This window comes from Poecilia latipinna, unplaced genomic scaffold (assembly GCF_001443285.1).
Source record: "Poecilia latipinna isolate Pla-1442-1.1 unplaced genomic scaffold, P_latipinna-1.0 Scaffold988, whole genome shotgun sequence".
Taxonomy (NCBI): domain Eukaryota; kingdom Metazoa; phylum Chordata; class Actinopteri; order Cyprinodontiformes; family Poeciliidae; genus Poecilia; species Poecilia latipinna.
In genome coordinates this window covers 284,030-298,336 of record NW_015113604.1, presented here as the reverse complement: position 1 = coordinate 298,336, position 14,307 = coordinate 284,030, and the positions used below count along the sequence as shown (strand labels likewise).

At 36.3% G+C, this 14,307-nt stretch overlaps 2 protein-coding genes across 2 annotated transcripts in view; both read right to left on the bottom strand.

Annotated features, from left to right (window-relative positions):
• Positions 1-994: 994 nt before the first annotated feature.
• cd302 (CD302 molecule) lies at positions 995-7,931 on the bottom strand. Its single transcript, XM_015050366.1, has 6 exons — positions 7,741-7,931; positions 4,244-4,369; positions 4,025-4,138; positions 3,506-3,688; positions 2,800-2,820; positions 995-2,697 (listed from the first exon to the last, which is right to left on the bottom strand). Exons 1-6 carry the CDS (start codon positions 7,838-7,840, stop codon positions 2,495-2,497), a joined length of 747 nt encoding a protein of 248 aa, XP_014905852.1. The 5' UTR covers positions 7,841-7,931; the 3' UTR covers positions 995-2,494.
• A 2,586-nt stretch (positions 7,932-10,517) lies between these two features.
• rbms1b (RNA binding motif, single stranded interacting protein 1b) overlaps positions 10,518-14,307 on the bottom strand; it is a 29,047-nt gene continuing 25,257 nt past the window's right edge. Inside the window, exons 9-13 of the mRNA XM_015050362.1 lie at positions 14,102-14,189; positions 13,849-13,899; positions 13,150-13,260; positions 12,655-12,735; positions 10,518-12,584 (exon numbers count right to left, since the gene is read on the bottom strand). Coding sequence (XP_014905848.1) covers positions 12,513-12,584; positions 12,655-12,735; positions 13,150-13,260; positions 13,849-13,899; positions 14,102-14,189 — 403 coding nt within the window. The 3' untranslated portion in view covers positions 10,518-12,512. The remainder of the gene's footprint in view (positions 12,585-12,654; positions 12,736-13,149; positions 13,261-13,848; positions 13,900-14,101; positions 14,190-14,307) is intronic.

Here is a 14,307-nt window from a genome sequence, read left to right as displayed (position 1 = left end):
AAAGAGAGTGTAAAGAAGAAAAAAAGAAAAGAAAAAATTAAGTTATAAATGTAAAAAGCAAACCACCAAAAATAAGAATACCCCAGCGAAAAACATAGTATTAAATAATTATGAGGAGAGTAGATTATCGAGGAGATTTCATCAAGTTTGGTCTCTAAAAATGACATAAGATCTTTTAAGTTTTACAGTCTTACCCAACTCCGCCAGCACTGACAGAATTGTTCTGTCTTGTGATTGAGAGGCTATTATTTTTTTCCATTTTATATATGTTAAATGTTATGTCGATCCAGTCGTCTAAAGTTGGTTTGTCTTGCGATAACCATTTTCTTGTAATGTTTTTCTTACTTGCTTTTAATAAAATAGTCATCAGATATGTGTTTCTTTTTGAAGCTTCTTGAGGAATTATGCCAACATACATAAGCTTGATCTCCAAAGGAATGTTCTGCTTGAAAATATCTTGTAAGGCACTATTTATCTCTTTCCAGTAATCTTTTATAATTAGGCAGTCCCAGGAGACATGATAATGGTTTGCGTTTTGATTTCTACATTTTCTATAACATGTAGGAGAATTTCCATCATAGTGGCATTTCTGAGCAGGTGTGATAAAATAATCTTACCAGATTTTTCCATCCAAATTCTGCCATTGTAGAGATTTATTATATGTCCACTGGTATCTCCACATTATTGCCCATTCATCCTCTGTTATTGTTAAATTGCCCTCTCTTTCCCATCTTTCTTTGATATGTAGGGTTTAATTGTTTTTGAGATCTAGATGTTAGTTTTTTAAGACAAATGACAATTTTGCTGATTGATAAATGTGTGCGTTGGAGCAGGGATGCATCTGAAAGTTGCCTGATTGTATCTCTTAAGGAAAAGTCTGGGATCCTGCTTTAGAGACTGTGCAAAGTAGAATTCAATCTTATGAAATGTAAACAAAGAAAAAATCCTGAATAATGAATGACAAACTTAACAGAATTTGAAATCCAGAAATGTATACAGGCAAATAGTGATTGTCTTTATTCATTCACAGGTCAGATATTTACAATTTCCAATGATAAGATTGCATTTCACATGTGAGAAAAAACATGACTCACTTGTAGAAAAAAAAAAGAGAAAAGCCACACACACAAAAAAGCATGCCATAACAACTAACAAAAAAATGGCACTCAAGTAGATGTAAATAATTTCCATGAAAATCCACAACAGATTTAAAGTCTGAAAGGTTCCCTCGATTTGTGAAGGAAATGAGAAATGCTTGTGAAGCCCAAACACCAGCCATGATCAAAAATCAAGCATAGTAATAAAAGGCTCTCATCCACCATTAGATCTCCCGACACTGTAAATAAAAAAAAAACACAGAACATGCTTGAATTAATTAGATTCATAAACACTGAAAATGTCAGATTTTTTTTAAAACTCAGAATGGCTTAGCTTTCAAACCAAATAAAAACAGGGAACTGATAGAAAAAAAAATAATTTAAGGATCAAATGTATTTGTATGTAATTAACACAAAGCAGGGAAGCAGCTCTGGCGATTCTGGTACAGGACTATTAAAAAAATTTGCCTTTTAGTTGCACCAACATTCACCTCGTATGCATGCATAAAAAAACCTGGCATCAGCTCATGGTTCAGCTTTGTTCCTGCTGTGATTTTGGTAGTTATATCCATCATTTAGAGTTTGTGACAAGTGGCTGAAAGAAAACTACACTGATTTATTTTAAGCTTAATATGTTCAACACACGTTAACAGATTTTGAACTATTTAAACCAGCATATCTGTAAGTTTTCAAAATAAATGGACAAGATTTGACTCGTTCTAAAAGACAAAACAAAAACAAACAAAAAAAAAAAAAACAGTATGTAAATGTGCAACAGGTAACCCGGATGCTCTGACACAGCAGAGCCAGTGGCTGTGAGGGAGGACATAAAGGCAGTTTACCTACGGCAACTGCACTTTTATTTGATATTAGTATATCAATATATCTGTTTTGGTGGCGAAAATGACCCTTGTTGACTTCCTTTAGTTTTGTGTTGTAGAGATTTTGAATGTACTGATGTGCAAAGCCTTCTAAAAATAGATTAACAGGAAAAAAAACAGACATGAAGAGTTCATAAAATGTTGTTCCTTTTGTAGAAATGTTAATTCTGGGAAGATATAAAAGTAAGCTTATAACTGACAGAGAAATTGTAATCCCAAAAAAACCTAAGCATTTTGTTGTTTAGAAACATCTGATTCGAAGATCTGAGGTTAACACGAACCAATTTAAAGAATATGACTAAAATTAGTGCTGATCATTAAAAAAAAGCAGATAATTCTGTATGCCTGAGTGAGGAGGTTAGTAGGTTGGCACCAGTATTCTTCCAATGAGAACACATTGTTCTGGGTCCAAGTCAGTGACATGTTAATCCAAATTACTTAACCTGATTTTAGAGTGGACATATCGTTGCATAAAGCACACACCCAGTACTTCTGGATTAAAGGGAAAACGCTCTCTCAAGGAACAGTGTCAGTTTCCTCAGCCTCCACCAGGCAAGACTGGTCCGAATCCAGGACTCGGAATGGGGGGTGGTACTCGAATGCTGTGATCATAGTTGAACCGAAGCTGTGCTTCTGGTACAGAAACCAAATCACAGCAGAGACTCCCACAATGGCCACCACACTGAGAATGACCAGAGCCGAGACGGTCGCACTGGGTTCTGAGCGGGAGAAGAAACAATGCAGGAAAGGTCTCAGCTTAGAAGGCAAAGATCACAGAGGAATACACAGAGAAACAACACAAGGTTCAAAGGTTTACTTACTGGGTCTGGGCTTCTCCGCTTCTGAAACATCACAAAAAAAAAAAAAGAAAAAGAAAGAAAGTGAGGTCAGACAATGAAACAATACATACTACAGCTTCAAAGCTCACATGCTGAGTGTGTATAATTACAGTAATTTGTAAAAGTATGTTCACCCTTTGATCTTTTTCCTGTTGCAATCAGTTAAGCTTTATCTACTTCATTTGGACTTCAGGTGATAGACCACAACAAGGTAGCACAATTTTTTCTAAAAAATAAAAATTGTAAAAAAAAATAAATAAATAAATAAAAAAAAAACTTTTTTGCATAAAGAAATTGAAACAGTAAAGAAAGAAATTGAAATAAAATGTTATCTTTGTGATATAGAGTTTGGTTGAGACCAGACTAACTTTTTTGCCTACATCAGCTTTCACATATTTGCTTATGTGACCTACATGGCTTGTTGCAAACTGATTTTTTTTTTTACCAACAATCATTTACCAACACAACAATTAACATGTTTTCTTGATATAATAGAAAATGTGAAAGACTTTTACAATTTCTTTCCCTTCACAATTATAAAAGGGTTTATGTAGAAAAATCCACTTTGTGACAAAATGGGGAACAAATACTGTTCAGTAACTGTAAAAACATCTTCAGGACAAAGGCAGAAACATTCACAGATGTAAAATATTTTATTTTATTTTAGTTTCACAGAAAATCGACTCACTCTGAGGTGTTTCACAGACCACTCCGTTCTCCACGTCATCCTGGCAGCTCACGTTTTCCCACCTTCCTGAGACACTGTGCAGAGCCACACAGATATCCCCCTGTGGGATGTCGGGAGAAAAAGGGCTGTACTCCCAGTTGGTGAAGGTTACAGACCTGTTGTTTGACCACTTCATGGTATCATCTGAAAAGATACAACAGTCAGCACTTGTCGTTTCTGTCATTTTTGGGAGTTGTTTTTTGTGTGTGTTATTTTCTAAAAGTTTCATTTGGAAATGGGAGAAAATGCATTTCGGTAGGCCTGGTTGTAATGCGTCGCCTGCTGCGTGTCTCGGAATATCTTAAAAGCAAAAACAAGGATTTCCTGGTATTTTTTATTATTATTTTTTTTTAACAAAGCAGTTCTGTTGGATCAAATATTGTCCAACACCAAAGATAAACTCTAAACAAGTCTTGGCTTGGCTACTTTTGAATAACATAAAACCCCCTACACCAACCAGCGTCTTTACATGATCCATACCATCTGTGTCATACTTCATTCCCAGCCAAATGTTGACACTGCCACCTTTCCACACTTCAGGACTATAACTCATGACAAAATCATTTTCTTCGGCCCTGTGGATCGTCAAAAGGCCTACAAAAAAAAAAAAAATGGTGGCATCACAATCACAGACATTAATAGAATATATCACATTTTCTTGGTGATAAACAGTGAAATAATTGATATTATCAGAATTACCAAATCCTGTGCAGTGAGAACGTGCTGCTTCAAATGTGTAGCTTTTAATTTGGTCTTCTTCTCCATGGACAAAATGGTAACATCTGTCTCCAAAGGGAACCCAAGTGCGTCCATCAGCTGGGCATTCTGAAAAACAAAAACAAACAAAAAAAAAAACTATTGCTTCAGTTGATTAAATTTGAAATGGGTTTTCCACTTGAATACCAAGTCTTAAGAGTTCAAACAAACTGGGGAAGCAAGAACAAAGTCATCCTCATGGTGAAACATGGTAATAGCAGCATCATGTTTTTTTTGTTGTTTTTTTCAGCAAGGATAGAAAAGGGTTTATGAGCAGATTCAGGGAGCTACAGTTAAGCCATAGATGTTTCACACCACTCACATTTCATCTGACTGGAAGTAATATGAAAACTTTGGATTGACTTAAAGTTCTGTCTTGAAAGTACAAGAAGAGTTTGATTGATGTAATACCAATAAAGGTTTTTTTTATTGACTATATATAAGTTAGAAATTATTTTGTATTGCCAAATTTGTTCAAATGCAAATTTGTTCAAATGTAAATAGCTCTTGTGTAATTTAGGGTTAAGGATGTAATATGTAAAAAAAAAAAAAAAAACAAGAACAAAACATATTTGACACAAGAGTGAAGAGATTCAGCTATTATCAGAGAAAAGACAAGAAACACACATCCAGGGCTACAAAGGAATGGTTAGATCAAGGTATAATTATTTTTAGAATGGCCTAGTCAAATTCCAAATCTACAACTAACTGCATAAATGTGTCAACACTCAAATACATTCTATGCACTACTTTCTCCTCATACAGCTGACAAATATTTCAAATTGCAATAGTCACTGCAATATTAATGTTTGAATGCAATACTTAGTAGGATATCATAATTCAAGTGGTATGCCCATCATATTTTTCCCTAAAAAAAAAGAGAGTCAGGTAGATGTAAGTTAATCAACCAGTGTAATCACTGTAACATTCAGCAGCTTTGTGTTCTTATATCATGTAGCTTAAGTCTATCACATAAACTTTGAATACAAACTACTTTTGTAAGACACAGTAGTTAACTCAGTGAGCTGCCAATGCACTTGATGAAATAGTTATCACCTAGGGGGTGAGCGCCTCTACAGAGGCGGAAATTTTGGTGGTTCACTGGTCTAAAGCATGTAGGTGGATGCTAACGCAATGCTCAAGAGTAAAGACATCTGCAGTAAACTCAAAAAAGCAACTGTGGCTGCCCATCAGTCTGCGAAAGGTTGTAGGTGGAAGTGTCAAACCTTCTAGACAGCTGCCAATCTTCTCATGGGTGGACATTACTGCAAGTTCACCATGAAGTCAGACTGGCAATGAACAGAAAACTGGAAAAATCCCAGGACTTGCTTCTCAGGCGCAACAGAGTTCAACTTGTTAATTATTAAAATATGTGACAGCAAAACTGTGTCAAAAAACAAAATAACCCAACAAACTTTTGCATAACTTTTCTAAAAGGTCACCAGAAAATAAAATACTCTCCGTCATGTTCTGTACGGCCATGTACAGAACATGGCATTGCAGCTTAAGATTACAAAGCTGGACCCTGAAACAAAAGTAAACAGACATCCACATAAATTTATTTTGGACAACAGAAGGAGAAAGGTTTTCCACATCACACAGCTCCATTGTTGCAAGAAATAGCATGTAGGTGTGTTTAACTATAAACGTCATACAAACTGTGAACCCTAGAAGTCATTGAGTGAATACCGTGTTTTTTACTGGTATATTAGCTAACTTCATGTTGTATGACAAATAATAAACTGGCCATCAGAAATGGTTAGACGTGTTTCTGTGCGACTGTGTGCACTGTGGACTTTGGGGACAAAGGGAGAGAAAAGAACTTTAGTTGTTCAGTTATTTATTTAGGGCGATTTTTACAAAGCAGAGACGAGAGAGGTCAGGAGAATTATCAAGATGAAGGTGATGTTTGCGGCCTTAAACAATACGATGGAGCAATCCACAGGATTCAGCACCGAAAGTTTGGATGCGTGCTAGTTATGCATGCAACTATATGAAACCAACACTGCTTTTTACACAACAAATCTAAGTGAAGGGCCTTAAATAGGTAAAATAATCCACATTTCTCAGGTCTGAAATATGTGCTAAAGTTTTATTGAAACACATGAAAGGACATGTCAAAATGCCAGGCAACAAGCAACCATGTGCAAAATAAGTAAATAAATAAATGGCACAAGTGTTTGGAAATATATCTACACATCACTCCAGCACTGTTAAAGCTTCAAACAGGCTGCAGACATTTAATGCTTGAATAACCTTGAAACTGCTGCAAGAGTTGCTGTGATGACTGAGAAAAATTATACAAATACCAGGAATGCAGAAATGCAGGATATCAGGAGATCTCACAACTGTTTTGCAACTTTTCAGCCCTTGGCCTGGTTCCTGTATGTAAAAAGGAAGTTGCAGAGAGAAGGACACCCTATACAACACTAGTTTCCTTAAAAGTGCCCTGATTGTAGTGTTAGACTAAAAATATTTTTTTTGTGGAAGACATCTAGTATAGATGAGTCACATTCACGCCTTTTCCATTATTATTACTATTATTAATTATTATTATTATTTATCCAAGAAGTCCTTTTTAGGATCAGAATCTATAAAAGTGTAGACCTGGTCAAGACAACAGCCACAAAAATCAGAACTAAACAAAATCCAAAAGATGCAACACTCCTTTATCACTGCATTTTTTAAATGATACTATTTTGCCAATATATATAAAAAAGTCCTTAGAACAATGAAAAGAAAATTGGAGGTTCCTTGAAACCCCATGAACATTTGCAATATGAGCTCTACAAATCAGGCCTGTAGCAGTTCATAGCTTACATAACCTTTTAAGTTAAACTCTACACCTGCCTCCGTCAATTATTCAATATTAACCAGAAGAATTAATCAAAGTTCACAATAGTTATGGGTGGTATCTTTCTTTTTCACTTATTTGAATTAAAGAGATAGAAAAACACCCTAACATTTTTCCACAAGCATATTTATAGGAAGCTGCCAACTTGAGTCGTCAGTTTCAGTTTGTGACTATTGTTCCCCTTTCCAGTCCTTGTGCCATAACTATAAAAACGGTTATCGTATCACAGTTTTGACTTCGTCTTCGAAGATATACTTTTAAAGAAATGGTTCAGATTAGTTTAGTGTAGCTCCAGCGCGTTTCGCAACACGACATAGACAACACTCTGCGTCCTGAATACGTGCGGGGTCACGTTTAGGGAAAACAACAATGTCAACATTCAGGAAAGTTGGAGAGCGAACAGTATATTTACATATTTGTTTCAGTCGGTAGGATTAAAGCGTCCTATCTACTGAAACCCCCCTCCAGAACGCAACAAAGTTTAACACCCTTTAAAAAAAAAACAGGCCTAGTGTCGGTTTGAATATTCGGAAGGAAACAGCGTCTTTCAGCAACAGTGGCGTTTACTGCGATTTTACCCTCTCACCTCCAGCTGAAACCGTCCTCAAGCGAACACACAGAGCGAAAGCCAAGCAGCTGAGAAACAGCGACTGGGGACGACGCTCACTTTTCTTCCGTGGCTCCATGACAGCTCCACAAGCCCTGCACCAGCAGCAGCACCTCCCGAGTTTTCCCCGACTGTTGCTCTCGCGTCGTCAACAACGTGAGCTGAAATCCCACCCACGACCCACCTCCACGCGGCACAGGCGGTCCGCGAAAACGGCCTCAGCGCCTCACAATACACCACACGCATTTATTTCCACGGCACATTTCCAAAAATGTTTAATCTGTGCTGATGTGCAATATTTAGTGTCGAACGTGTAAACAGAACTTGAAGAAGCATTTTCTGATTTCTAACATTTAGGCTAAGTAACTAAGTAAAATATATGTGCAAAAATTGTGAAAAAATTTAATTATTGTTATAAAAAAAAAAAAAAATCAACAACGTTCCAGAATAAGATTTGTGCAGATACACAGCGATTTTGCACAGTTCAATCTGTAGATGGCGCTGCAGGCACAGCGATCAACATAAGTTAACCACTTTAAAAGTGTGTTTTCTAAATTCAGGCTGAAAATGATTTGCATTAGGGAGTTATTGTTTAATAGCCTGCATCTCGAAAGTTGTTTACAATCTACCACAGCATAATTACGTTCGAATAAAAGCTAAAATAAACACAAAGGCCTTGTTCATATACAGTCAAAAACTTTATTGCATCTTGTCACGTTTTAGCCATGCATAATCTGCTACTTGCTGTTGTCTATCTCCTCATAAAAAATATTCATACCCCATCCAGAGACCTGAATTACAGAATTAATCATTGTCCAAAATAAAGTCAGATTATTCATGTGGCGTTATTGTGCCCATTTAAATCTAATTTATCGGATGGTACTGTTACAGTGCTGGGTAAATGAAGGGCCTTAGAGGTAACTTAGACTTTATAAGGTATGTCTGCTGCCTTCATATTGAGTGTATAATGGAGGCACGGAAGCTTGCTATTAAGTGGGGGGAAAAAAAAGGTTTCAACTTCACTGCTTGTCGGCGCATGTGGCACAAACACAGACAGCTGGAGCGTGAGTTTTGCTCCTCGTCTGGAGCTTGTGGCTTCCCGTAGGGTGGCACAACACTCTGCGGGCTACTGTGGAGGGACCCATCTGCCGTGGAGAGGCCTGCTCACAGTCGGGTACGTCCAAGCAATTAGTGCCTCCGTGCACCCACCAATGCCGTACCCTCCTGATACCCAATCCCACCCCGTCCAGGCCATGCATGTTGTCACCAATCAAATGTGACAGTGTTGATAAAGTACTTACCAGGTCCTCACCTTCTGGGTTGAAAGCAAAAGGGGATCATAAACATTTTTATTCAATTTCAACATGCAAGCTGGTTTAGATTGTGCTCAAAGAATGGGTTTGTTGAATTTCTTTTTTCTTATCAAGACAAAGCTGAGTTCAGCTTCTGATTAATATCTGAAGACTAATTTTAAAAGGCAGATTCTATTCTATTCCTTTTATACAAAAAGGCCCTCACCACTGATACATTTTTAGCCACCTGCAAAACATCTTCTAAGTAATTCTCTTGGAATTAGTGATAATGTCTGAATAACATAATGTGCCAGGTGGATTAAAAACATTTTTTTTCTTATTTGGAAAAAAAATTGAGGATGTGACGGTGTTAGACTAACAGAAATGGTAACAGGTTTCTTTTTTTCCTTAATTTTTTTATTTTTAACTTAACATATTTGAAATATTAATAAAAACATTTTTATACCTTATATATTTTTAACTATTATTTAAGACTAGAGCTCTGCATTTTAAGTTTGGCTCATAAAGATCACAAACTTAATATCTTAAGCAAAATAAATAAATAAATAAAGAGATATATATACTATATTTTGAATTTTTTCCACATTCCTCTCCTCTCAAATTAATGCATGGTATGTAATGATTCATGGTATTAACTGATTCATGCACATTCACAAAAATTTATGTAGCTTATCAGTGCTATAAGAGACTAAAATCAGACAAAAATTAAAAGCAAATTTGTTTTTTTTTATTGAAAAAAGTTCAAAAACATTTAAACAGAAGAAACAATGGGCAACCATCGGAAGGAAGAAAAAAGAACTTGTTGCCAAGAACAAACTTAGTAAAACAAAAACAAAGAAATTCATTAAACTGTACATACATGTTACCTTTGGTAATAGAGGCACAAATAAAAAAAGCAACCTTTAAACAGCTCTGTGAAAATCTCATATTTCCTCAATCTGTCTGTACAAAACTCTTCATAAGTTAGAACAATTTCATATAACTTAATGAATGTTCAATATGGTGGTTACTAATATGAGCTTTTTTTTGTCCTCTTAAACACCTCTTTAGCTTTTGACCCAGACTATGGCACTTGATTCAGACACCACTAGCAGCATAAACCTCACTAAGACAGCATTATTCCTCAGTCTTAGGCATTACATAGAAATCTCAAGTATAACCATAGTTGGCCCTTGACATTTGTTTTAAATCCCAGCAAATTACAGGGGAAAATACTCCTTTATATTAAAAAAAAAAAAGACAAGTTTTTTTTTTTTAAACAACAATGCTTTGTTGTTTCTGTAGGTCTCAAAGGATTTCTAATGTCCTTCACAAATACACACGGCCAAAATAAAGATGCCAACAAAAGCCTTGAAAAAAAATTGTTGCATTGAACTCTTGATGATCCCAAGATGTTACTCTGCTGCAGTTCCCAAACAGTAAGGCGGAACTGCAGCCTTACTGTTTTTTTCCCCCCTAATTCCAGATTTTAAACTTCATTATTCGTCTGGCTGTAAATGTCGGAATGTAACCGCATTTTATTAATAATTTCCAGTTATTTATAAACAATAAGAGAAATTCACCATACTTTAATTGGTTTGTCTTTCCCATTGTGATGAATGGCTGATAGAAGTTGCAAAAAAATAGTCTGCCTGAGAGAAACACTCATCACAAACTTATTAACAGTTCTCAGTCACACTGAGGGAAGTCAATAATTCTGGCAGTGGCGATGTTGTTTAAAAATGTTTTTTTTAATAATCAGGGTCAGAAAATATCACTGCAAAAAGAAAGGAGCAATTTATTTAAAGGAGATATTACACACTTTTGCCAGGAGCAGCAAGAATGGTGGACTGTCCCAAATCGACCCTTGGACTCTATCTGTTGATGCAGTTTCCCCCTTTTTTGACTATAACTTTGCATTATACAAAAATAACGGAGGAAAAAGTAAAAAGCTGCGGCCAGCTCCTGAGTGTGGCGTTTGGTCTGGAAGGACGGGCTGGACCTGCTAACCCGACCGACTACAGAGGAGAAAACAAACTCTGAGGTAGATAACTGGTCCGGCAGGTGACCAGCTCAAATCACAGACTTAGAGGAGGAAACTTTAAGCAGGACACTCGCTTAAATCCACTGTTCAGCTTTTGTCTTTAAATCCAACCATTCTGTCTTAAAGCACAATGTTGTGTTTATTTTAATTGTAGCTGTTTCTTTTTGCTTATAATGAAACATTTTCTAGTTATTTCTGCAATGAAAGCTCTGTGTGGCACTTACTGGCACACTAACTCATGTTCATAAAGGTCTAACATCTAACACATGACAACTAAATGTGGAAAAAAGGCACAGAGTTCAAACTGCACTCTATTTTGTTGAAGCCCTTAAATCCTGGTTAGAGAGACAAACGTTACAATCTTTGATTAAAGAAAACTAAACTTAAAAGTGCCAAGTTTGTTTCCTAACAGAGAGTGAGGCCTTTTAAATCTAATTTAATACCCAGATAAAACTGATGGTTAGTGGTTTTTCATAAGGCTGATTGTTTTTTTTTTCCACAATCCTACATCTGTCTTTTCCTTAGTTGTTTTCAATCAAATAAAAATAATATATACTAACAAATTAACAATTAATATCTATAAATCTAATCTAAACTAAACTAAACTAAAAAAAAGCAAAGTAGATTCGTTCTGTTAATTTTTTTACCCTGACAACTTGAATTTAAATTACCCTAAAATACAATGATTCTAAAAAAGTGGGAAAATGTGATGGTTCAGGAGAAAGTTGACATCCATACAAATGTAAGGCCTTAAGCTAAAAAAATAAATATTAATTTCAATAATATAATTAAATGTAGTCAGTTGATTCAAGCCATTTGTCTGAACATTTTTTTTTCTACTTCCCCATTTGGGCTTAAGTGGGAAGAGCACTTTATTATTTTGTCATAATTAAAATGTTTTGTGCTGTTCATCTCTCCACATCTACAGCTCCGTTTTACTCTTGGTAGCTGTGTCAAAGCGATGTAGGAAAATTTAATGAGAAGTTATTTCAAAGAGAAGAAAACACTGAACACTTCAGTTTAGCAATACTCACACAGCAAGCACAAAACATTTTCAAAATGTCTGCCAGAAAAATAGAGAAAAATCGAAAAAAGAAAAAAAAATCCCAACAAGATACATATTTACAACCTTTGACTTTGCACAAGTGGTCACAAGATTCTCGTGCATATTGTGAGAAACTGCTGTAAAAAAAACAACAAAAAAAAAACAAAAAAAAAAAACTTTTTGTATGAAAATAAAACTCTTTTTTTTAATAGAATATGAATCATTTGTTGATCTCAGAGAAACTGAAACCATATCAAGAAAAAAACAAACAAACTCTTATTTAACGAAACATGTGAAAAACAGTTAAAGTTCCTTAGTGTCCACTGGATTTATAGATAGTTTTTGTTGTTGTCCAAACACCAGCAGACCACTACTTGGTCTGCTGGTAGGAATAAGGGGAGTGACTGCCAGATGAGTCCACTTGAGCCTGGACACCATTTTCCTGGAAGAGAGCATGATATCAATCTAAGCCTAGACTTTTTGTCTTAAATAAGAAAATTGCATTAACTCACCTCAGCAGGGGCAGCTGCAGTCTGCATGTGCGCGTACTGCGGGATATATGCTCCTTGCATAGCTGTGTTGGCGGCCATGAACTGCAAGAAAAGAGAAGCAGATAAACACGCAGAATATATTCTTGGTTTAAATGGACTGCACATATATGGAACAGCCTCTAATCACAGGCAGAATGTTATTGAAGACCAAGTAATATTGATGAGAATATACATTCATATTTGAAGAAAACTAATTGTTTTGGGCCCTATTTCTAGGCACCTCAAATGTCTGCAAGTTTTACCAAGGTTTATTTTCAGTTTCTTTCAGTTCACTTTATTTAGTGTGTTTACTAAATGCACTTTATTTAAAGGACCGGAAGATCATGAAATCACGTTTAAGCTAAAATATCTTATAAAGTTAGAGTTTTAAATACAGTGAGGGTTCACAAAAGAAACATTTGTTCCAAGCATATTTAGTGAAAGGGGGCTCCCAAGGTATTCGAACCCATCTCTCACCGTTCCTGAACCGCCCATAGACAGGTGACCCATCTGCTGAGTGAGCGGGGCCATCATTGAAGTAGGCTGCAGTGACACGGATGGGTCTATAGATGGCGATATCACTGCACCCTGCGATAACGGAAGATGGGAGAGGGAGGTGTACAAATTCACAAAATGCCACAAAAGGACAAGTTTAATCTACATCTAAAAAGACAAGCCTCGACTATAATGACTAACCTGTCATGAAAAATCCTCTCATCTATTGTTTTAAATGCACGTCACATCTGAGTTTTGTAGGAATGAATACACGAAAATGGAATCTGGGTACTCCCATGCCTGCAGTTGACAGAGCTATCTGTGAGCATCTTGGCTGGCCTGATGCCTTAGACAGTGTTTTCTCATCTGCTGGCTAATTACCAAACCTGGAAAAAAAAGGCTCTTCTCTCAATTTAGAGCCATCTGTTGTAAAATATTAAGCATCTGTCATTAAACGCACTTATTTATCAAGACTCTCCAAAGGAAGTTGTTTTCACATTCCTGCACAGACGGTTTAGTCTTTTAGCTTCACCTTGCGCATAATCTTCCACGTCTGTTTACAGAGAAACGTTTCTGTTCTGCTACATCCACAGAGGGAGACGCTTCAGGAGAGTGATCGGGAGAATGGTAAAGAACAGAGAAAACTGACATGTAGGATGCATGGAGGCGTGTTGCTCTTACGGGGTGCTGCATGATGTAGGGTTGATGGGACATCCAGGAGGGATTTTGCACCTGGAAAATTACACACCCAGTAAACACATCGCAACGGTAGATAAATGAATATGTGATGTAATTACATGTCACTGTAAACAATATGGAAGGATATGAGGTCACATTGTTCAATGTCTCACACTGAAGTTGCCAAAATAGCTTCTGTCATAAAAATGTTGATCAAGAACTGCAAGCATTATTAACGGAAGGGAAAGGCCCGAACCTGATACGTTGAAACTGGAGACATGAACGGAGACATGGATGTCTGAGCAATCATCCTGCTGGAAATACTGTATGGAGCTGGAAAAAATCTGTGAGCAGAGAATTGAGAAAATGTTTTTTTTTTTTTTTTTTTTTTTTTTAAGGGGAAAGCGGTACTCCTCTTTTATGGGTAAGTTCAACGGGGCTTGGGGGTGTTTTTATACTGGC

Bases quoted from the DNA above. Each gene is read 5' to 3' on its own strand.
- cd302 (XM_015050366.1), bottom strand. From the start codon at position 7,840: ATGGAGCCACGGAAGAAAAGTGAGCGTCGTCCCCAGTCGCTGTTTCTC. The intron at 2,821-3,505 runs GTGAGTCGATTT...GTGATGTTTCAG, and splicing joins GGTCTGTGAAACACCTCAGA to AAGCGGAGAAGCCCAGACCC. The intron at 2,698-2,799 runs GTAAGTAAACCT...TCTCCCGCTCAG, and splicing joins AGCGGAGAAGCCCAGACCCA to AACCCAGTGCGACCGTCTCG.